At 47.0% G+C, this 22,725-nt stretch overlaps 1 protein-coding gene and 1 long non-coding RNA gene across 2 annotated transcripts in view; both read right to left on the bottom strand.

Annotated features, from left to right (window-relative positions):
- Positions 1-22,725, bottom strand: part of plekha6 (pleckstrin homology domain containing, family A member 6) — a 105,846-nt gene that overhangs the window by 5,799 nt on the left and 77,322 nt on the right. Inside the window, 8 exon segments of the mRNA XM_080425218.1 lie at positions 1,282-1,433; positions 3,785-3,921; positions 5,186-5,338; positions 7,930-8,073; positions 16,981-17,084; positions 17,774-17,849; positions 20,084-20,248; positions 22,501-22,640. Coding sequence (XP_080281344.1) covers positions 1,282-1,433; positions 3,785-3,921; positions 5,186-5,338; positions 7,930-8,073; positions 16,981-17,084; positions 17,774-17,849; positions 20,084-20,248; positions 22,501-22,640 — 1,071 coding nt within the window.
- Positions 543-1,270, bottom strand: LOC308083083. The gene is made up of 2 exons (XR_013932969.1): positions 650-1,270; positions 543-582 (listed from the first exon to the last, which is right to left on the bottom strand). It is a non-coding gene; the product is annotated as an uncharacterized lncRNA (long non-coding RNA).

Genomic DNA, 22,725 nt, shown 5'->3' with positions numbered 1-22,725 from the left:
GTTTCTTTTCTTTTTTTTGGGGGGGGGGGGGGGGCTACACATATGTATTGTGTAGACTGGGTTTGCTGACCAGTCCTTTAACCCTTGAACTTACTAGCACACATTGGATAGCGGCTACAAACATGCATTATTTCTAAAAGCTCCCCAGGCCTGAATAAATGTTGTTAAAGAATTATTTGTGTTCTTTCCCTTTATTACACATAAATGTAGAACAATGACTGTTAATAATCCTTACAGCTATTAATCACATTCTAGCAGACAGTTATTTGGAATTTAATTAAATGTTTTCTAAATTATATAAGCAACACAGAATAATAAATAAGCATTACTTTTCAGAGCAGAAACGTGGGCCTGTATTGGTTAGGTGGTGCTGCCTGGAACCACTGCTGTAATGTTCATCAGTCAGGGATTTTTTTTTAATTTTGTGTCATTTCATCTATTATACAGATGTTTGGTCATGCCAGTTTAACAGATCAAATAGGCTGACTGGAACTATGAGTAGCATAGTCGGCGTATAGACTGAATAATATACTTTCGTGAAATGTGTGTAATAGTGCTCTCTCTCTCTCTCTCTCTCTCTCGCTCTCGCTCTCGCTCTCTCTCTCTCTCTCTCTCTCTCTCTCTCTCTCTCTCTCACACACACACACACGATTCAGAGCATGCTTTGGTGGAGTTGTCCCGCAGAGAAGAGTTGCAGTGTTGTATTGGAATGTAACAGTGACAGTTTAGTAATGGATCTCATTCATCAAAAAGTGAAAATGAAGGTCACCAAGGATTCAAGTGATAATTCAATGACAGCTGCAGTATATGTGTTTTATGGACGTCGTCGCCGCAATTCTTTGTGACCACTTGCATCTGGTGACTGTATTGGACAAAGTGGAAGATGTCCCACATCCTAACTGGGTCTGTGCATGAAATGTCTTTGTTAGCTTTTTAATCTTTCAGTCACTGACTCAACACTTAAACTTTACACACACATACCCCAAGTTAGAATTTGGCTTTGAATGAATTATGCAGCTACAAAATAAGATCCTCAGTGTTACATTTACTGTACACTAAGGATTTTACTGTGTAATGTGTGGAAAAACATAATATGTGTTCTGAGGTAGCTGTTGTTTTGAGGCAAAGACAAAATGAGGGGTGGGGGGGGGTGTTTGAATGCCAGAGCAGCGTGGCCCGTTCAACATGGCCGTGGCCCCTCGGTACGGGGGGGGACTGCTGAGGGTTTGGGCTTGGTGGTGGTGGTGGAGGGGGTGGTGGCGTGGAGGAGGACATCCTCACCGGAGAGCAGGCGACTGCGTCGCGAGGCCTCGGCGGCCAGGGCGCACGAGATCTCAATGCGCTTCTCCTGCTCCTGGAGCTGCTGCTCACAGTTGACCTGAACACTGCTGCCCTCCGATGGGCCGTCCAGCAGAGGGACCACGTTCTGCAAACTGGAGAGGAGAGGAGAGGGGAGGGGAGGAGAGGAGAGGAGAGGGAGAGGAGAGGAGAGGAGAGGAGAGGAGAGGAGAGGAGAGGAGAGGAGAGGAGAGGAGAGGAGAGGAGAGGAGAGGAGAGGAGAGGAGAGGAGAGGAGAGGAGACAAATAACCAATTTAAGCACTTAAACCCTATATGGGTAACCAGAGTTCCTAAGGGCTCAGTACTTCAGCTTTCGCTGAAATAGCCGATCGACAAGCTCACAATGCAACGCAACGCATTGTGAGCTTGTCGATCTAAACTTTGCTTATTGGATTTTCCACAGAAGCATTCAACATCAAAAGTTGGTACTTGAACAGACACGTAAAAGCTTTCTCCAGTGCAATCCATCAAATACAAAATTACAACTAGAAAAAATGCTCCTCGGAGCACAGGTCTCCGCCAGGTCAGGTAGGTTATTGTGGCCTCCTGGTGGCGCTATAACAGGCCAATGTGAAAAGGGTGGCATTTTTTCCTCGGCCTAGTGGGAATATGTGTGCAAAATTTCACAGAAATCGTTGCGTTCATGATTTGAGGCATTTTGTTCAAACGGACCTATCCAGCAAACTTTGGAAGCCAATGTTAGCCAATTAGGATGGAATATGAAATATCGGACACTTCCATCTTGATCACATGACTATAGAGATACTGTTGTACCGATTTGCGTGATGTTTTGACAGATTCTGAAGGGAGTAATAGCAAAACATTTGTTTTACAAAAGTCAGCCTCCTGGTGGCGCTCTAAAAGGCAGATGTGAAAAATGCATGGCAAAGGTTTTTCCTTGGCCTCTAGGGAGAGTGCGTGCAAAGTTTCACGCAGATCGGTGCAGTTATAGGTAAAAACGCAAATCGGCCTGTTATAGCGCCACCATGTGGCTGATTTGAACATTTTCAAGTGGCATTTCTTCCTCAGCCTAGTGGGAATGTGCGTGCACAATTTCACGGAAATCGCATGCTGCGTAGATGATTTGAGGCATTTTGTTCAAAACAAACCAATCCTTCAAACTTTCGAAGCCAATCCTAGCCAATCAGGATGGAATATGGAAAATCGGACAGATCTATGTTGATCACATGACTATAGAGATACTGTGTACCGATTTGCGTGATGTTTGGATAAAATCTGTAGGAGTAATATAAAAACAAATGTTTTGCACAAATCGGCCCTCCTGGTGGCGCTATAACAGGCCCATGTGAAAAATGGGGCAGAGGTTCTGAATTGGCATCCAGGGAGTGGTGTGTGCACAGTTTCACAGCGAGCGGGCCAACGGTGCCGGAGATTAGCTGTTCACAGACAGATGGACACACGGGACACACGGACACACACACAGAGGACGGACGGACAAGGGGTAAAACATACTCTCTCGCCATGCCTTTCGGCCTGGCGGAGACAATAAACAGATTGAATTATCACCCAAAAACATACAGGAAATACAGGTTAAATAAAAATACACAGACAGAACAAAACAAAACAAAACAACATCAGTCAATCAGTACATATCTAAAATCCGCATTACAGCACAACATCCCCACCACAGCAAGCCAATCATATCAACGTTCCACCAGACTCACGTATCCGTATCCCCAATCAGAGACGGATTCAAATTCCGGACAAATTGAAAGAATGGACCCTATACCTTCTCAAACTTACTGGAGGAACCAATCAATGAGAATCTTATCTTTTCTAGTTTTAGACCGTGCAAGATGTCTCTTATCCAATGAGTGTGAGAGGGGGAAGTAGGTGATTTCCAATGAATTAAAATGAGTCTCCTAGCCAATAGAGTGACAAAAGCCAAAACATCCTTTTCCAATTTAGAGAGCAGAGGGCAGTGAGGGGAAACCCCAAACAGAGCACCCAAAGGAGTTTAGCTATTTTCAGCGAAAGCTTTCCCCACAATACGGATGCTGGGGTTTAAGTGGTTAATCATCACTGTTGATTTGATCACTGTTAACATGACATGCTGTACATACAACCTTAACTCTAACCTGCTATCCTATATCCAGTACCATATGCTTTAGTTTAGATTGAGGTATTTCACCACATTCTGGTTTGTATTTTAGTTGTAGTTTTATTTGGTAATAATGGGAAGTGAAAGCAGTCAATCACTTACTTGATGCTTAGTACCTTAAATAATAACATAACTTCCTCAAGTAGCCTGCAAAACACAACTTAAAACCAATAGTGATATAGTGACAAGTAGACTTTTCTTATCAGATGCCCGCCCGGCCGCACGCACGCACGCACGCACGCACGCACGCACGCACGCACGCACGCACACACACACTTCAGTTTAAAATTACAGTAACACTGGAATAGTTGTGAAACACATACTTTGATTTGGCAATGAGGGTCTTGATCCTCTCTACTTTCTTCTGCTTCTCCTTCTGCTCCTCTGGGCTTAGAGGAGTGGTGTCCACGTCCACCTCAAGGTAACGCTCAGGAATCAATACCTTTTCTGGGGCCATCAGCTGAAAACAGCAGGAATACATATATAAACACACATATGCACAACATGACACAGACACACTAAGCGCGCACACACATGCACAAATGAATACGTAGATAAAACAATGTAATGCAATTTTGTCACGAATATTTGACTGTGAGATTTTAAATGGTTTCTTTCGTGACTTGCTATTCTCAAAATACCGTAGGCCAGATTTAGTAATGAAACTGGTGTCTAGTTTAGGCTGCAGAAAGTTACACAGTTACACAAGCTCCCTACGGATGGTAACATTGCCTGTGAGGAAACACATGAGAGTGCTTTGTTGGAATGGCATGTACAGCCATTGTTAATAACAGCTGTTAAAAGGTGTTGCTACATTGACAACAAAATGTCCCTCCAGGATCCTTAGACAGCCATACAGACAAAGCTTAACAATCTTATTTGGTTTGTTTGATTTATTCATTTATTGACATTAAATTGGTTCAATGATCTGACACATCACATACATCATGCAATAAAAATGCAAAAATTGCATGTGTCGACAGACATAAAAGTGCTTTGGTGCTGTTAACAGCTGTTGCTGCTATGACACCTGAATTTCCCTCCAGAGATCAATAAAGGTTTATCTTATCTTATCTAACAAAATGATAAATGAAAAAAATAAATACATATGTTTGGTTAGTTTGATTTGTTCTTCATGATTTCTTATAGATTGTATTGCTTCAAATACATTTTTTATTGTGCATTTCTTGGCAGCACATTTCTTGGCACATTTCTTGTCAATGCAAAATAGTTCCAGCACGCACATTTCCTACAAAACGTACATAACTATTGTTATATCCAATCTGCCCTGAATGGCGTTATGAGGATTATGAAAAAGTCCCCTTTAACAGGAAGAACCCTCAAGCAGAACCAGGTCATCTGCCTTGACCATGTTGGGTTTGAAAGAGAGAGAGAAAAAGCCTTTATATTTTAGCTGACACACACGTTTTACCATGAGTGAACAGCTCAGAGATTCAGGGTGTTGCTTAAAATTACTGTATACAGTATGCATGTATGCAGTAGGGCAGGGGTCAAACTCGTGTCCTCTCCTCTCTGTGTCCTTTCTGGCCACAAGGCCACTCTGCCTTTAAGTCAGAATTATCTATTGCAATAATATCTGTGAAAACCTCCCCAGCACATCCACCTCACCTTCTCAGCTAATACTGAACCAAAAATAGCGTAATGTGACACATTGTGAGCTTGCAGATCGGCTGTAAATCAGGCTTAAGCGGCCCTTGTTTCACCTCTTTGTTGATGTCCATGGCATAGTTTTCCGGCTCAATCTGTAACCGTCTAAGCCGTGCGATCTCTTGCCTGGGGGACTCCACCCCCTCGCCACGGACTGCTGCTTCCAGGTCCTTGATGTCCACCTCGTGAGCTGTGAGCCGCCTCCGAACCTGGACACACACACACACACACACACACACACACACACACACGGTGTGATGATACGGTTATGCAAATGCGTGTGTAGTCTGCATAACCATGGTAGCATTATGTTGTTGTTTTCCATAATCTGTGCCAGTGGGAACATGTACGGTAGATGTTGAACAGCAGAGGTCCCAGAATGGAGCCTTGCAGAACCCTGCATCTTATTTTTGTCCGCTGAGATCTGTAATTCCCTATAGACACAAAGTAGTCCATGTCCATTAAGTATGATTCAAACCAGTTTAGCGCTGTGCCATAAGGTCCCATCCAGTTTTCCAGTCTGTGCAGTAATATGTTGAGAGCCTATGAATAAGTCAAGTCTAATAATAGCCCATTGAAGACTTTAAAGGTAGGGTAAGTGATATTGTTTGATTAAAACAAGAGTTAAATAGCTCTTTAGTTTGATAGTAATCATTGCTATAAAGTGTTTGTTCAGTAACAGGGGTCTCCCTGTCTCTCCAGCTCTTAAGTGAACAGAAAATGCATGTTCAGGTTGGGATAAACATTTTATCCAGTCAGGGGAGAGAACTCATACAGGATGCAGGATAAACAAGTGAAGTTGAAAGTGATGACACAAAGAAATCAGCAGACAAAACTGACACTAGAACACTATAACATTGAAGCTGATGAATGGGTACTCTCTCCTGATTGGCTGAAATTGGCAGCCAACCTGGAAATGTATTTACTGTTTATTCAACCCGATCTCCAGAGATTACCGTAACATTGCACGGAACGAGTGCACTTCATTCCGTGGATAGCCGCCTCGGAACTCCCGAATTGCGTGCATATGGTACGGCGCTGCCTTTGTGACAAAACCATTTCGGAGGCGCGCAGTCACAGGCGAATTGTCCCCCCGTGAAGGACCACCGAGGGAGCTAAGGCGACCGAGTTGCCGTCCTGAACGGTGGGACATTCGCCTGTGCCTACTCAGCGCCGTTTGAGTTATGTACCGATAGGCACAGAATCGTAAATTTTATTGTGCGGACTGCTCTGCTTCCGGGTTTTTCCGTGTTGCGACTGGTTACGCCCACCGTGGGACTCGCCGTACATATGCACGCAATTTGGGAGTTCCGAGGCGACTATCCACGGAATGAAGTGCACTCGTTCCGTGCAATGTTACGGTATTCTCTGGAGATCAGGCTGGTTTATTAAAGAGCTGGGGAGACTGGAGGACCCCTGTTACTGAACAAACATTCTATCACAATGGTTACTATCAGAATATGAGGCTTTGACTTTTTCACGCAAAAAAACTAAACAAAAACCATTTTGTTTTAACCTAAAAATATCACTTACCCTACCTTTAACAAGAGCAGTCTCAGTGCTGTGGTGTGGTTGAAATCCTGATTGGAAGATATCAAAGCCATTGTTTAGTCCTAAGAAGTTGTTCAGTTGTTGAAATACAGCTTTGTCAATTATCTTACTTAAAAAGGGGCTTGATATGGGCCTATAATTGTTCATTATTCATCAAGATCAGGAGTCAGCAACCTTTTTGACATGAAGTACCATGTTTTTATTTTCTATATAGTCAGTGTGCCATGTCAACATTAAGTTTAATTATGACACCACATACCTTTTTTATATTTTCAGCAGATTTTGACTGTCCATATACATACATTTTCTTTCATCAGGACATTGTAATGATCATTAGACTCAGAACAATAACCCAGACCCCCTCCCCAGTCAGAGTTCAGAGTTTGAATGAATGTAGAAGGATGTAATGAGGGGGCTTAATTTTTGTTTTATATTTTATTTTAATCAAATTCTCTCTCACACTTATGCCAGTGTGCCAGTGATTACCCTCCCCTGTGCCAATGTTGGCACCCGTGCCTAAGGTTGCCTACCCCTGATCTAGTTTATTCTTTTTTAAGAGTGGCTTGATGCAGTTTTTAGGGCCTGTGGGAAGCAGCCTGACAAAAGAGATGTGTTGACAATTTGTAGAATATCTGAGCCCATGCAATTTGGACATGTTTTGAAAAAGCCTGTTGGCAGAATATCAAGGCAGCAGGAGGATTTCAGTTGTTGTATAATGCCTTCCAAGTTTTCGCACCCACGCACGCACGCACGCACGCACGGGCGCGCACACACACACCATAACATGCTTGTCGTCAGCTTGTTTCAAAGTATGTTTATGTATGTCTATGACATACATTGCATAACACACACACACACACACACACACACACACACACACACACACACACACACACACACACACACACACACACACACACACACACACACACACACACACACCATAACATGCTTGTCGTCAGCTTGTTTCAAAGTATGTTTATTTTATGTATGTCTATGACATACATTGCATAATTACACCTTTACCAGTTCTCCAGCAGGAATTGTGCTTTTTGAACTGGAAAGAATGTACTGGGATCTGCGCGTGTGTACAGTATATGTGTGTGTGTGTGTGTGTGTGTGCGTGCACACGTGTGTGCGTGTTTTAACTCCAATACAGCAGCAAAAGCTAAAATAATTCCACATTAGGATAATAGATACAAAGCATTCAATCCACATTCACAATTGTGTTGAAGCTGGTCTAACGTACCACTTTGTAATTGGTGGACAGGTTCAGACTGCGCCTCTTGTCCCTCACAGAGCTGCTCTGGTTTCTGCGGATGCGTTCATTCTGCTCCTCTACGCTCATCTTCGACTTCGCCTCCGCTGGGAAGACTGCACTCTTTGGGCGCTCCTAGAACAAACATATTTTAGATGTTAAAAACGTCATTCAACTGTGTTAACCATTTAAGCCCAATAATATGTCTTCATACGAGGCTGAAAACAAGCTCACAACTCGCCGCATCGTGACCCATTGTGTAAATGAATTGCCTCCACGGGTCCATTTGTTAAACTACTATACTATGAGATACTGGTGTGCAGTCATACAGAAGCAGACCAGTGTAATATCTCACAGTATAAAGCGACCTTGAGAGTGTTATTGCGATTATACTATGCCACAGTTTAATTTTCAATATTTATGATTGGATGTCAAGACAAAGATGGGACAAGCTTCTGAGTTTAAGTTTAATTCTATTCCACGTGGGATAAAAGGTTGATTCTGCCCATTTGGGGTATTTCTAAGTGCCGGATGTTCATCAGTTTTTCTGCTAAAAAATGTAATTAAAACTAATTTGTTCAAAGCCAATAGATTTGACACGGTCGTTATAATACAGTAAGGGCTGCTGTTGGTTTCATTTATGACAGCTGCCGGACGCTGCTAAGTTACCATTAATGTAGTTGTATTCAACGCATGTTCAGGAGTAGAGACCTCCCTCTGCTCAACCTCTGCTCAACTTGATAAGGCAATCACCTTACCAAGTTCAGCTGCGCTGCTTATCTCTCAGCCAATCCACACTGCAATCACCACAGTATAAATACACCTGCGACTGTTTCACTACCTGTTTGATTTGGCTGCTCGCAAATCCAAATTTGTTCTGCTTCACGATAGACAAACACAGGTTACGAGTACTGCACTTGTAGATCGGCTATTTTGCTATCAATTGCTCCAATTCATTGACCACAGCGTTCTCTCATAGGTGAGTATGAGGTAAGTATGAGTATTAATCTGTTTACATTTTAATTGCCAGTAGCATCTGTTGAGCTCCAGCCCATAACTTCTGTATCATGCTGGCCTCATAGGTCTACATTAACACATGTTCATTTGACATGCCCTCTAAATTACTAAAGATCTTTCACTTAAGCGTTCAAGTGTTTCTAGCCATTGTCTATCACCTCAGTAGTTCTCCCCGAACGCCGCAGAAGACAAGCTCTTCTAAACAACACCTCCAGCCATCAATACCACATTGGAGGTCGCTCTAGTTACACTATTCCAACACATTGACACTGTTCAGTCTTTACTGTTTCATGCATTTAATCGTTCTATGCATCTAAGCGTTCCATGCATTTAAGCGTTCCATGCATTTAATTGTTCCATGCATTTAATTTGTCACGCGCATTTAAGCGTTCCATGCATTTAAGCATTCCATGCATTTAATTGCTCCATGCATTTAATTGCTCCATGCATTTAATTTGTCAGGCGCATTTAAGCGTTCCATGCATTTAAGCGTTCCATGCTTTAAGCCCCCCCCCCAAGCTTTCCATGCATTTAAGCGTTCCACTCATTTAATTGTTCCATGCATTTAATTTGTTATGTGCATTTAATTGTTCCTTGCATTTAATTTGTCACGCGCATTTAAGCGTTCCATGCTTTAATCATTCTATGCATTTAAGCGTTTCATGCTTTAAGCATTCCATGCATTTAAGCGTTCCATGCATTTAATTGTTCCATGCATTTAATCGTTCTATGCATTCTCCCCCCCCCCCTTCCCTTCCCCTCACGCCGGCCGGCGCACGCCTCGTGCGCCGGCCCACCTCCAACCCCCTCCCCCGCACGGCAGCCATTGCGGCGCATTTTGCCTTCCGCCCACCGTCCAGTTTCCCCCGCTCCCTCACCAGCACGCTGGCAGGTGCTTCAACGCACCTCTGGTGCTCCAGAACCACCTCTCCCAGATCACCATCAATAACGACTGAATTCACTCGTCATCATGCGACACCGGTACAACTGTGTACCCCTGCTAGACCCGTTCAACGCAGTGGGTCCCTATCGGGACCCTTGTGTGTAAGTACCGCTCTGGATCGCATCCTACCTGTACATCTATAATATCTACAACATCTGATCAACGCACTGGACTCCTTTCGGAGTCCAGGTGTGTAAGTAGCCTTTCTAGCCGCTGCTAACCACTTAGCCCTTGGCTAAACAACAAACACCAGTATCTATCTATTGGACTGTGTACTGGCAGTTATTTCTCTCTCCTTAGATGTCGCCACTTACCTCAGATGATTCCGAACTGGTCACCTTAAGGTCCGAGCTCGAGACCATCGAGGGAGTCCTGAAGGATGTCCTCCGGAGGAAGTCGCTGCTGCAGTCCAGGCTGGACAAACTGGTTCCCAACGGACCCCGCTGTTCGAATCCCACTCCGGGCCGCTCCTGGACGTCTGTTGTCAGGAATGGGAGAAAGCGTTCTCTTCCCTGGTTCTCTCCTGGAGGGGGACCAGCGCGGATAACGAACGTTTGCTTCCCTCAGCCCAGCCGTGCCAAGAAGAACAACAGGACCACCACCTCTCGCCAAGGAGCGTTGGCGGCCGTCCGCAGGGGCAAGCCCCGCCCCCGCAAGCAACATCAGACTAGACGGTCATCGGTTCACAGCGCGTCCTTACGGCCACGGGCGTCCCTTTTTCAAAATGGGCCAGAAGGCCGACCCGTTTGCAGCCTACCTGGCCTACCTCCACACGGAGCGCTCGGCCCTCCTCCCTCCCTCACCTTCACGCCGGCCGACGCAAGCCTCGTACGTTCCCTCAGCTCTCGTTCACAGGCAGGCACTGGCCAGTACCTCGCCTTCTCCCCACCACCTTCCCTCCTCCCCTCCCCCGCTTCCCCCCCCTGCTCCCAGCCTCCCCCCCGCCCCGGCTCCCAGCCTCCCCCCCCCCCGCTCCTAGCCTCCCCCCCCTCCCTTGCACGGCAGCCATTGCGGCGCATTTTGCCTTCGCTGGCGGGTGCTTCAACGCACCTCGCCCACCTCCTACCCCCCCGCACGGCAGCCATCGCGGCACATTATGCCTTCTCCCCACCTCCCTCCCTCCTCTCCCTCACCAGCACGCCGGCGGGTGGCGCAGCAGCGCACCCCGCCCACCTCCAACCCCCCCCCTCCTCCAACCCTCCCCCTCCCCCTCCCTCCCATTCCCGCTCCCCCGCACGGCGGCCATCGCGGCGCATTTCGCCTTCTCCTCACCTCCCTCCCTCCTCTCCCTCACCAGCACGCCGGCGGGTGGTGCAGCAGCGCTCCCCGCCCAACTCCAACCGCCTCCCCCCCCCTCCCTCCCCCGCACGGCAGCCATCGCGGCACATTATGCCTTCGCCTCACCTCCCTAACTCCTCTCCCTCACCAGCACGCCGGCGGGTGGTGCAGCAGCACACCCCGCCCACCTCCAACCGCCTCCCTCCCTTCCTCCCTCCCTCCCTCCCCCGCATTTCCCCCTCCCGCATCCCCCCCCGCTCCCAGCCTCCCCCCCCCTCCCTCGCACGGCAGCCACGGCGGCACATTTCGCCTCGTCCTCAAGCTCGCTCCTCTCCCTCACCAGCACGCTGGGGGGCGCAGCAAACGCACCCGCCCTCCTTCCCCTCCCCCGCCCCCCTGCACAGCAGCAATCGAAAAAAGCGGCACCTCTCGCCCAGGCGGCATTTCCCCGCCTCAAGCGCTCTGCCGCCCATTCATTTCCCCCCGCCTCCCCGCCTCACGCGGCGCCTTCCACCCAGACCACGCCACTACCCGACCCAGCTCAGCTGTTCTCCAGCAACTCTCTTGCCCCTCGGCTTCAACCCCTTCCCCGCACCAGCCTCATCCTACACCCTAGCCACAGCTACCCCAGCCGCCGAACCTCAACAGGATGCAACCCGGCACTCACCAGTCCCGCCCCCCTCCCCTGCACAGCAGAGAAGCCTCAGGATTACCTGGACCTATCAGCAGCTCTTGCCGCACAGGCTTCCCCCAAGCAGCCCACATTGCTCGCCCACCTGGACCCGTCACCTCCAGGCTCCCCTAATCAACCCACGCCCACTTCGACCAGTTACCTCCAGGTTTCCCCCAAGCATCCCACTACGCACGCCCACGCCTACCCGGACCCAACACCTCAAGGTCATCCCTCAAGCAGCTTGCGTTACATGATCACCTGGACCCAGCACTATCGGGTTTTCAAGCAGGCCATGCCACATGCTCATCCGGACCCGTCACATCCAGGTTATCCTTCAAGCAGCCGCGGATGGCTTTGGCAATCGACGGCGATCACGTCGCCCACGTTGACTTTCACCTCAATGACAACACGCTGGGACTCATCCACATCAAGGGGGTAGCGGCTGGCTTTCTCCAGGTCCCGGCCGAGGTACACCCCACTGCCCAGCATCCCGTCCTCGGACTGGCCGAAGCCCTGGGCCAGGATGGACTCCGCGCCTTGCCCGGAGGCTCCACGTCACATCTACAGGATTTCGGAGCCGACCCGTCATGGCAGCGTTCTACTCCAGGCGGGAGAGAGAAGCCATCCTCAGCCCACCTGAACCTGCTCACGTCGGCGTCAAGACAAATGCAGAGTAGTACAGACTACTCACTCACAAGGGATTTACAAACAAACTTAGCATGCCATTTCTCCGTAAACAGAACCACAGTTCTCGCCCCACGTTCGCCTCACACTGCACGTTCACCCAGACCCGTCACCTCCAAGTCATCCCCTGAGCAGTTCACGGCCACCGGGGTCCGTCACTCCCAGGCCATGCCGCAAGCAGCACACACTCATCATGAGCACGCCCTCAGGTGCCCACTGCACCTTGTGCACTCCCTCCCCCCCCCTCTCTCGGACCGGCGCCGTGCGCCCCTCTCCCCTCCTCGCCCCGTGCCTTGCGCCAAGAAGAAGAAAAGAAAGGCGCCCTTGACCCACAGGTTCACCTCAAGCTGTTCTCGCTCCACGATCACCTCAACCCAAAATCAGGGAGGTAGCCCAGGTCGACTCACAAGCAGCTCACGTTCCTCGCTCACCTGGACGCATCACCCCTCAGCCATCCTACGAGCAGCTCACGCACTCGTTCGGGCCGCCAGCCCCAGCACATCTATCAAGCAGCTCACACAGCCTCTCCACGCTCAAGTCGGTCTTCTCAGACCTCCGATTCCCTCCAGCACTACCTCCCCAACAAACGGAACAGCATCACCTTCGTCAAGGCTTTGATACTCTCCCTGACGACATCCAGTGCTACACCGTCGCAGCTCCATTCACTCAGCTCGGCGACTGCCGTCAGTGCCACTGGTGCGCCTCCGCCTGGTCCCAACACCTTCAGCCCCTCCGTCCATCAACCGCACTCCGTGAGCTTACCAATAGCCTCCGCCGCGCCTTTTGGGGCCTACAGATCGTTGCAATGAGCGTCCTAACCCACAAGGTAAACACAGCCCACAGCCCAGCCGTCACTATCAATAACGGCCGTTCCTACTCTCCCGACATCTCGTCATTCCTCCGTCCTCACTCGGACCTTCGTCACCCAACATTCCAACCTCGGTGCAGCTGACCTCCCGCCACCTAACCCATTACCGATTCCATTGCCAGTTCCCCAATTTCCTGCGACAGTCATCAACCAAACCTGCCGATCCAATACCTAACCGACCAGCCATGTCACTCCCGTTCACCACCGAGCCCGGTTCCATCGCCACCCGCTTCTGGTTCCACCATCACCTCCGCCAAATCCTCTCCCTTTCCGGCCTTCCACCTCAGCTTTACTCCGGCCACTCCTTCCGGATCGGCGCCGCCTCCACCATGTCCAGACACGGCCCGTCAGACCACGTCGTCCGCATCCTCGGTCGATGGTCCTCGGAAGCTTACCACTCCTGCATAAGAACAAACGTCCAAGACCTGCGCAACGCCCATCTCCACCTGCGGCGACCGTAACTGGCGTGTCGTTTCCTAGCCTGTCCGCCCTGGAAGGGGGTCCCCTCCTTCGCGATCCTTCCCGAGGTTTCTTCCTCCATCCTCCCCGGAGGGAGTTTTTCCTCGCCCGACCGAGGGTCCAAGGACAGGAGGAATCACTCGTCAGTTGCCCGCCTAGAAGCCACCCGGCTCCACCTACCGGCCATCGCCAAGAGACCAGCCGTCTCCACCTCCCGGCCATTCTCACCTTCAAGCCAGGAGGAACCACGCAACAGTTGCCCGCCTAGAGACCACCGTCTCCACCTCGCGGCCTTTCCCACCTTCAAGCCAGCCTTTTGGGGGCAGTGTCGGAGCGAAGGCGACAGACCGCTCCTGAGCAGACAGACCGCTCCTGAGCAGAGCAACGCGGCGGTCGCCTGGCTCCCGAGACTATACCCCCACCCTGAGTCTCGCCCCGCCTCGGGCTCCCCAGCTATACACATATATTTCATTGTACTGTGTTCAATAAATGCTGTTTAACCTGAGCAGAAGGTGTGGTCTCTTACTAGTGAAATGTAGTTGTATTCAACGCATGTTCAGGAGTAGAGACCTCCCTCTGCTCAACCTCTGCTCAACTTGATAAGGCAATCACCTTACCAAGTTCAGCTGCGCTGCTTATCTCTCAGCCAATCCACACTGCAATCACCACAGTATAAATACACCTGCGACTGTTTCACTACCTGTTTGATTTGGCTGCTCGCAAATCCAAATTCCCTCCTCCTCCCCAACCACCTCCTTTCTCACCAATTTTGCTCATCTAACTTTTTCCTCCATCCTCTAGGAGCCCTAGGGCGGGGCAGTGTCGGAGCGAAGGCGACAGACCGCTCCTGAGCAGACAGACCGCTCCTGAGCAGAGCAACGCGGCGGTCGCCTGGCTCCCGAGACTATACCCCCACCCTGAGTCTCGCCCCGCCTCGGGCTCCCCAGCTATACACATATATTTCATTGTACTGTGTTCAATAAATGCTGTTTAACCTGAGCAGAAGGTGTGGTCTCTTACTAGTGAATAATAAGATAAATAAGTCGGAGTGATACTTTTATAGAGATGTGGAGTGCTGTTAATGGAAGACAACGCCACTCAATAGAATGCCTCTCAGCCAATCAAAAAGGAATGTTGGAACTAACTCGTCCAGTGATTAAGCATTTATCCTTGATGGGGGTGATTACATAGTCATAAAGCAATGTCTCAAATGGAAAAGTAACTGTGAAACTTAAAAAGAAAATACCATGCCATCTCAATTTGTATCATCTATATCAGTGGTTCCCAAACATTCTAACTGAGACCCAAGATAACGTTGCCCATCTCATATTTTCACTACTTCTTAATTGTGTTTTTTTATTTTATTAAAGGAATTTCTTTGAAATTCTGTTGAAAAATGTTTGAAATGTATTTAAAATTTCTGAAAATGCATTTTTTATTTTTTATTAATAATAATAAAACAAATTAGTAAACGAAAAAAAGGGATATTTACTCCTGACCCATGCAAATGGGTCTGTGACCCAAAAATGGGCCCCGACCCAGTGTTTGGGAAACACTGATCTAAATTGTGCACAGCATTGTACTTGGGAGTTAAAGGACTGGGAGAGACAAGGCAAAGCAAAGGCAAGGTGAAGGCAAGGACCTGTACTGTACAGTAGGTCAATGCCAAGGCCTGTAGATCAGACCCTTGTACAAACTGCCTGGGTAATTGATTGCCCCCCGAGGCTTAAGCTAACAGTTACTGTTACATTGGTTTTACAGGATCTCCCTAAAAAATAAATCAAACAGACAGCTGCAGTTGATTCAGAACGCTGCTGCTCGAGTCCTCAGTAAGACCAAGAAAATGTATATCAGGCTGTATTACTCCAGTTGTCAGATCTTGAACCACATGAACCCTAGCGTACCAGGGCATGTCATAATAGATGAACATCCTGAGAAAATAGTTCACAATTAGTTATGTTGCGATGCCTTGTGAGCTTGTAGATCCGGATTTTTTGGCAAAGAGATTTGGTGTAGAGGGAAAAAGAGGAGGGGGCCAAGGATGAACCCCTGGGGGATCCCAGTCAACGAAGCATATATAGGGTTTAGGTTAGGTGGTTAAACTTGCTCCCTGTCTGTCAAAGAATTGATTTCAAAATACTACTATTGGTTTATAAAGCACTGAATGGTTTAGGGTCTAAATACATTTCTGATCTTGTGCTACATTAATCACGAACCTCTCAGGAATCTCAGGAAACGTGGAGTTTAGTGTCTGATGCACAACCCCCAGAAAACTGCAGGTCTGCTACAACTCTAACTATTTGTCTTCTCAAAGTTTTATAAGCACTTTAAATGTTGAAATGTGCCATACAGATAAATTTGCCTTGCCATATCATTCAATAGTTTTATGAATGATGTTGTGTTCATGTTGTGTTAACATTCAAGTTATGCCGTTCATTAATTATTTTTCACTAAACCATCTCAGGTCCTACAGGGAACTGTCAAGCTAACGGAGGAGAGGGGAGTGAATAAGGCATACGGGAAATGCTGGCCTGTACGAGTAGTACTGGCATGGTTTTCACTTCAGTCAAAACCTTGAAAAGCGAGGCAAATGCAATTTTCAAGGATCACTTTGATCCTGTGGTGAGGCAGTTCATCCTGAGACGTATGGCCTATCATTGAAAAACATGACAATGATGGATGCTATGAAAACCTCAAAATGATGGATTTTTGTGTGATGAATATCAATGCATTTGACCAGTTCACCCGTTCTAGTGTTGACGTTAACTACCAGATTAGATGCCCATGTGGAAAAGCTCGCGTCAGGATGACGAATAGAGCTCTGAATACACATATGGCTGAACATAAGCGTGCCATCTGCAATGGTAACTTGGACCAACGCCAGATCTTTCGGTCTGATGCGGATCCTGATTTTGGAATTTTGGAGAGTCCAAGATCACAGATTACTGATGTTTTGACTAATATTTTGTATAAAAACAAATTATGTGTGGTGGTTGTCACAAAATCCCAAGACACACCTGGACTTGTTTCATGGCTCAGCACACCGTTTGGGAGCCACTGCTTTAGAGGATAATGAATTGCGGTACATTCTTGACATGCCTTTACTGTAGGTTCACCTACCCGTGAAATACCATTTGGCATCTTGCCAATGCGGCGGGTGACCCCGTCAAAAGTGCAGTCTGGTTCATCAGTGGGCGACTTCGTCCTTGGAGGAACAATGCCAACTACGCAGGCACACAAAAGACAGAAAAGTTCAGACCATGGGAAAGAAGATTAGGTCTACACACCTCTGTGAATAGGAATTAAACATCTCATTCCCAAAGTAATTTGATTTGATGTGTTATAATTGTGTTATAATTACGGATCACATAATTATACGCATGATGGGTATAATCACAAGCACTATGAGTTTGGTTATTCTTATTTAAAATAAAACATATTTTGTACAACGGATGAGCTTTCCACAAGTCAACTAGTGGTCCCCCGTTCAGTAGGTGTGCAAAGGGTTAATCGAACTAATCAATTTAATCGATTAAAAAAAAGTCGTTTATTTAATAAAATAATCAATGAATAATTCATTCCTATTTTGGGCATGTTATTATAGGCGAAAAGTTTGAAAAATTGTCAAAAATAGAGAAAATAGCACATCTACAATCTCGCAATGCGTTGTGAGCTTTTTGTCAGCTATTTTCTAAATTCTTGCATGACACCGTTGAAAAAAGTATGAAAAAGTATAAAATAACACTCAAGTGGTTAATCGATTCATTGATATATAAATTTAAACAATTGTTGATGTTTTTTTTAACCTGCTTCTCAATTATTCGACTAATCGAAAAAGTAATCGATATAATAACCTCTAAGAAAATAATGGATAGTTGCGGTCCTACCATTCAGCAACGGTCAGATGCTGTACCTTTATTCATGTTGGACAGTCTTTCTTGTTCCTGCTCCTGCACTTCGTTGGCATTTGGCCGTTCTCCATACTTGTGCTGCAACACAGAGAAGCCACTGTCATCCAGTCCAAATTAAACATCCTCGCAGGAAGTGAGGATGCACAACTCATCCAGAGCTGTTCACACTGACACTGGAACCCAGAATGCATTGGAGTGGTTCTCAAACCTTTTAATTTCAAGGTCCCCATAACTCTGTGAGCATCCAAATGGAACCAAATGCTCTCAGAGTTACAGACCTGTGAGGGTCCATTTGAAACCCTGTCAAGGAACCCTGTGGGACCCCACTTTGAGAACAACTGCATTAGATAATGTGGATACAAATGATAAGATCAGGGAGTTTCTTTTATTTCTCCATATGCCTTTACAAAGAACAAACGTTTCGGCTATCCAGCCTTCGTCAGTGTGTCGTCACACTGACGAAGGCTGGATAGCCGAAACGTTTGTTCTTTGTAAAGGCATATGGAGAAATAAAAGAAACTCCCTGATCTTGCCACTCTGAGTGCGACCCTTCACTTGATTGCCAAAATATCATTGTTTTAAGAGTGCAACGCACCAGAGGAGTCTGAGCTGTGGTAAGAAAAGGTTTATCGATAGAAATTATTATTTAACACAATTAACACATTTGAACCCAGAATGAATTAGATCAGTGATTCGCACACTTTTTAATTTCAAGGACCCCCATAACCCATAACTCCCATAACCTGTAAGGGTCCATTTAGAACCCCCCCCCCCCCCCCCCCCAAGGAACCCTGAGGGTCCCTGGACCCCACTTTGAGAACCACTGCATTAGATCATTTGGATAGCAATGATAAGCTTATGTTAACCACATGAACCCTGGCGTCCCTAATTCTGGGCATCTTGTAATAAGTGGTAAAGTAAAGACAAAAATAACAGATCTACAAGCTTGCGACATGAGGTTGTAGATTGGCTATTTTCGGCGAAGAGTTGTGGAATGTGGAGAGAGCGAAAAAAGGAGGGGATCAAGTATAAACCCCTGGGGGACGCCGGCCCGGTCAATGAAGAATATTGGGTTTAAGTGGTTAAAATAAACTCATGCCATAGCTAGCAGCATCCCTATTATTGATAAAGCAGATTCGTACAGTCTACATGACAGACACAGATGCTAGCAAGACCACATCACTACAGAGATGCACATGAGCATGGTGGAAAAGACATGTCGAATGCCACACCTCTGGGCTTGGTCGTATCGTTGGTTGAAAAGAGTGCTACCTGTACTAAAAAAGAGTGCTACCTCTAAGCTAGACGGTGCATTTGCATCCACAAGCACTTAAAAAGATTCACAGCCGCGTGATTGTTAGTGATGTTTTGCACAGCTTGATATTTGTTGGTGACCGGGTAGTCAACAAAACACAAGACTCCAACATACCGTCTCTTTAGATTTTGATCAGGAAATGAAGGTGTTTTAAATGCAAGAGTTAGAAATAGATGTGCCTGATTAGTTTGAAAACGGAATGACTGAGTCAAGGCCTTTAACACCTTTACCGCCGGGCCCGTAGTTCTACGGGCCGTTAAATCCAACGGTTAAGCGCCGAGCTCGCCCGCTCCCATTCTACAGACGAAACTGAAACTCAATTCTCTTCCTGTAGTTTTTTCTCCTCGCATTTCACTGTTTAACGTAATCCGCTCTAACTACAGTCATGGAAGTCCGTTTGACATGCGGTCTTCACTGGGAGATACAGGGAGATCTCGCGGATGTAAACAGACCGTTCACGGCTCAATCTTAAGGATTTTAACAAGATCTATGGCGACATGAAAAAAACAAAAAAACAACAAAAACACCTTGGCACTGGTGAGTACATTATGAGATTAACCTCTGGCGGTGGATGTGTTAACCACTTAAGCCCTGGTAATTTCAAAATGTTTTTCTTTTTTGTAATAGAACAGTAAAAAATATATAATAATTTGTTGAAAATAGCCAATCTACAAGTTCACAACACAGCCCAAATAGGGATGCCATGGGGTTGAAGTGGTTAAGGTGTTAGAGCCATCCAAAAACTAGGCAGAAGTGGCGCTGCCCGCCTCTGGAACTGGAAGTGCTTTGGGAACGCAAAAACACACACAGATGGAGATGAGAGACTGTATAGGTGATGACAGGACAGAATGGAGCATTGATGAAAGGATTATGTAGGATCTGTTTTAACTTTGGACACTATTGTAATGGCTCGGGAGTAGGAGGAGGGGGGGACGGGGGTTGAGGATGGTGTTTCAACAACATTGGAGGCAGGGGTTCCCTCCACGTCTCTAAATACCTTTCTGCCGTGAGACTCTTCATCAAGGTAACCGTCACCAAAGCCCAAGCTGCGTAGCCAGGCGGCACTGTCAAAGGGCAGGGGAGGGACGGAGGGAGGGAAGGTCGGGGAGGATTCCAGAGGGTAATAGGATTTGGGAAGTGGGGGGCGCGGCGGGCCCATTTCCTAAAGTCATTGGGGGGAGGGAGCGAGGGAGGGAGGGAGGGAGGGAGGGAAAGAGAGAAGGACAAGGAGGGCAGGAGGTGGAAGGAGGACGAGGAGGAAGAGAGAGCGCTGTGCGTCAGGAGGAGTGACAACAAGCCAGGCAGAGTGCAGAGCAGAGAGGAATCATGGGGACGTTTTTTTTGTGTGGAATGGTGCACTGACCTCCCCGTTGGCGGTCAGGGGTGAAAGGTCACGGCGCCTAATGAAATGCTTGGTCTGATAGTATGCATGAGGACATTTCCACATTAATGTGCTGACCCACATGGGAACAACTTTACGACCACTGCACCTTATTATTCCTTTAGTTCATCTATCTGTTTTAAATAATCAATTATTACATGGTTATTTAGTCACTTCAACGTTGAATGTCAAATGTTAGCTAAATAAATTGACATGCTTCTTTCTAAGCAGAGCTGGCTGTAGACAAGAAGGTAAGGCAACAAAAGCTAAGTTGAGGTCAACTAATGAGCAATGATTAAGCACAGCACATGTCTTCCTACAGTAGAAGAACTTAATTTGCTTTTCCGTAACGCTCGCAATCTAGAGGTTAATGCACATGATGATCCTGTGCTGTCACACTTCATGAAAAACAAGCATGCAGCAACAACAGGACTCTAAAAACCAAATGACTAATGTGAACTCCTAAAACATTTAATTGAGTTTAAAAGCCGATGGTCAACAGTAGAATGTCCCTTTCCTCAAAAAAGTGCATAAGGGAACCTAACTAAACCCCAGCCGCAGCCTATCATATATAGGTCTCCCTTCCTGAATCAATTGCCATAAAGCTGTAATTGAATCAGGCAAGAGCACATGAATGGACTGTATGCTTGCTCTGTTCAAAAAGATAGATGTTGGAGATAGGTGCCGTTTCTTTATTTTGAATAATAAAAACAAAAATGAAAATCCCCAGAGGCAGTGAGGATCACGTGGTGACCCCGGAGCAATCCAAGAAAAGAAAGGTCACTTACAAGGCAGATAAGAATCTTTTGGAGTCTGACAGCTAATTAACCTTTCTTTAAATTAGTTGCTCAATGTCTCCACACCAGCAGACCAAAAGGACGCCAAATAGTAACTTTCTGCATGGGACATTTTTGTTTTAATTAACTCACTTAAAAAGATGTTTGACTTGGCATAGCTGTCTCTGGATTTAAACAAAATAGCATACCAATATTAATTGATTTACAAATGTCTGACATGCTGGACCACAAGGGTCAAGTACAAATGGGTGGATATTCATTACATCATTATAAGGTCATGTCGGTTTAAAGATGGGTCTGCATCAATATTCCACCAGAGGTCATGCAGGGTGAAATTGATTGTGGTACCAGGCAGTTATTACCACCACCAAACTGAACATTAGGGTAAGAGAGAGGCCGGATTCGTGCACACACACGTGACTGGGCCTGTGACGGTAACCGGCGATGATACTCTGTAGTGGCTGCCCGAATATGTGTTCTTTCCAGTGTCGGTCTATAGAGGTTTGAAGAATCATTAAAAGACAACGCGCTACCCTCATAATAAGCGTCTTGGAGCTGTAGGAGCTGCGCTTTGGGGACAGAAGAACGCCTGTTGTGAGGCAGGTACCTCCGTACCGTAGGAGGTGGATTACGGTCTGGGTAGACGTCTTTTCGGTAGCCAATCATGGCTTGCTGCCCGAGTGTGTTTGAGGTCGCTTGACTGAGTGCCTGACTGGCAGCATGGGTTTGATTTGTGTGTGAATACTGACTATATAATTTGAAGTCGTGTGAAGAGACCCGGGGTTGTCTGGTCTGTCCTGCAGCCCTGGTTTTGACTGGATTTAAGCATAGGTCAAATGTTGGTCTGATTGTAGGGTAGGGGTAACGGTCTTCCTCCTCTTCTACAGGCTCCAGTTTCTCTAAGGAATCTCTGAGGACTTGTTGGAAGGTATTAGCGGGCCAAGAAAAGGTATGAGGGTCTACTGGGAATGTTTGGTTGTCTTTAGAATGAGTAGTGTAGGACATTACATGGTCTGTATGGAGGCATGGGTCAGGCCCCCTGTAGCTCTTGGGCCAAAGTTTGACATCAGGTTTGGGGTCCGGTTCCAAACGGGGGTCTATCCACGATTTGGGACGAGCTCTGGGACTGGGCCTTCTACGGGACTCTGCACTGGTACTAAAGTCAGCGAGGGTATAAATGCATGGTTCTAGGCTGGTGTTGGGGTAAAACCCCGGCTGGATGCGTCCCGTGCTTACCTCGGGGCCCAGCTGTTTGGTGGGGGAAGGCTGCGTAGCAGGCATTGGGGAGAAGGGGCTGAGCGGGCTGGTGAGGCTTACTGAGCTCAGGGGACTGGCTGGACTATTGGTGCTAAAGGAGCCTGGTGCACCGCCGACCACTGTAAGACACAAAAACAGACAGACAGAGAAGAACAAAGTGCTATAGTTATAACATTATAGGATTTATATATTATTATGAATAAT

The sequence above is a fragment of the Gymnoscopelus braueri genome, assembly GCF_963280865.1.
Source record: "Gymnoscopelus braueri genome assembly, chromosome: 3".
NCBI classification, from domain to species: domain Eukaryota; kingdom Metazoa; phylum Chordata; class Actinopteri; order Myctophiformes; family Myctophidae; genus Gymnoscopelus; species Gymnoscopelus braueri.
This window is presented reverse-complemented; position numbering and strand designations above follow the sequence as displayed.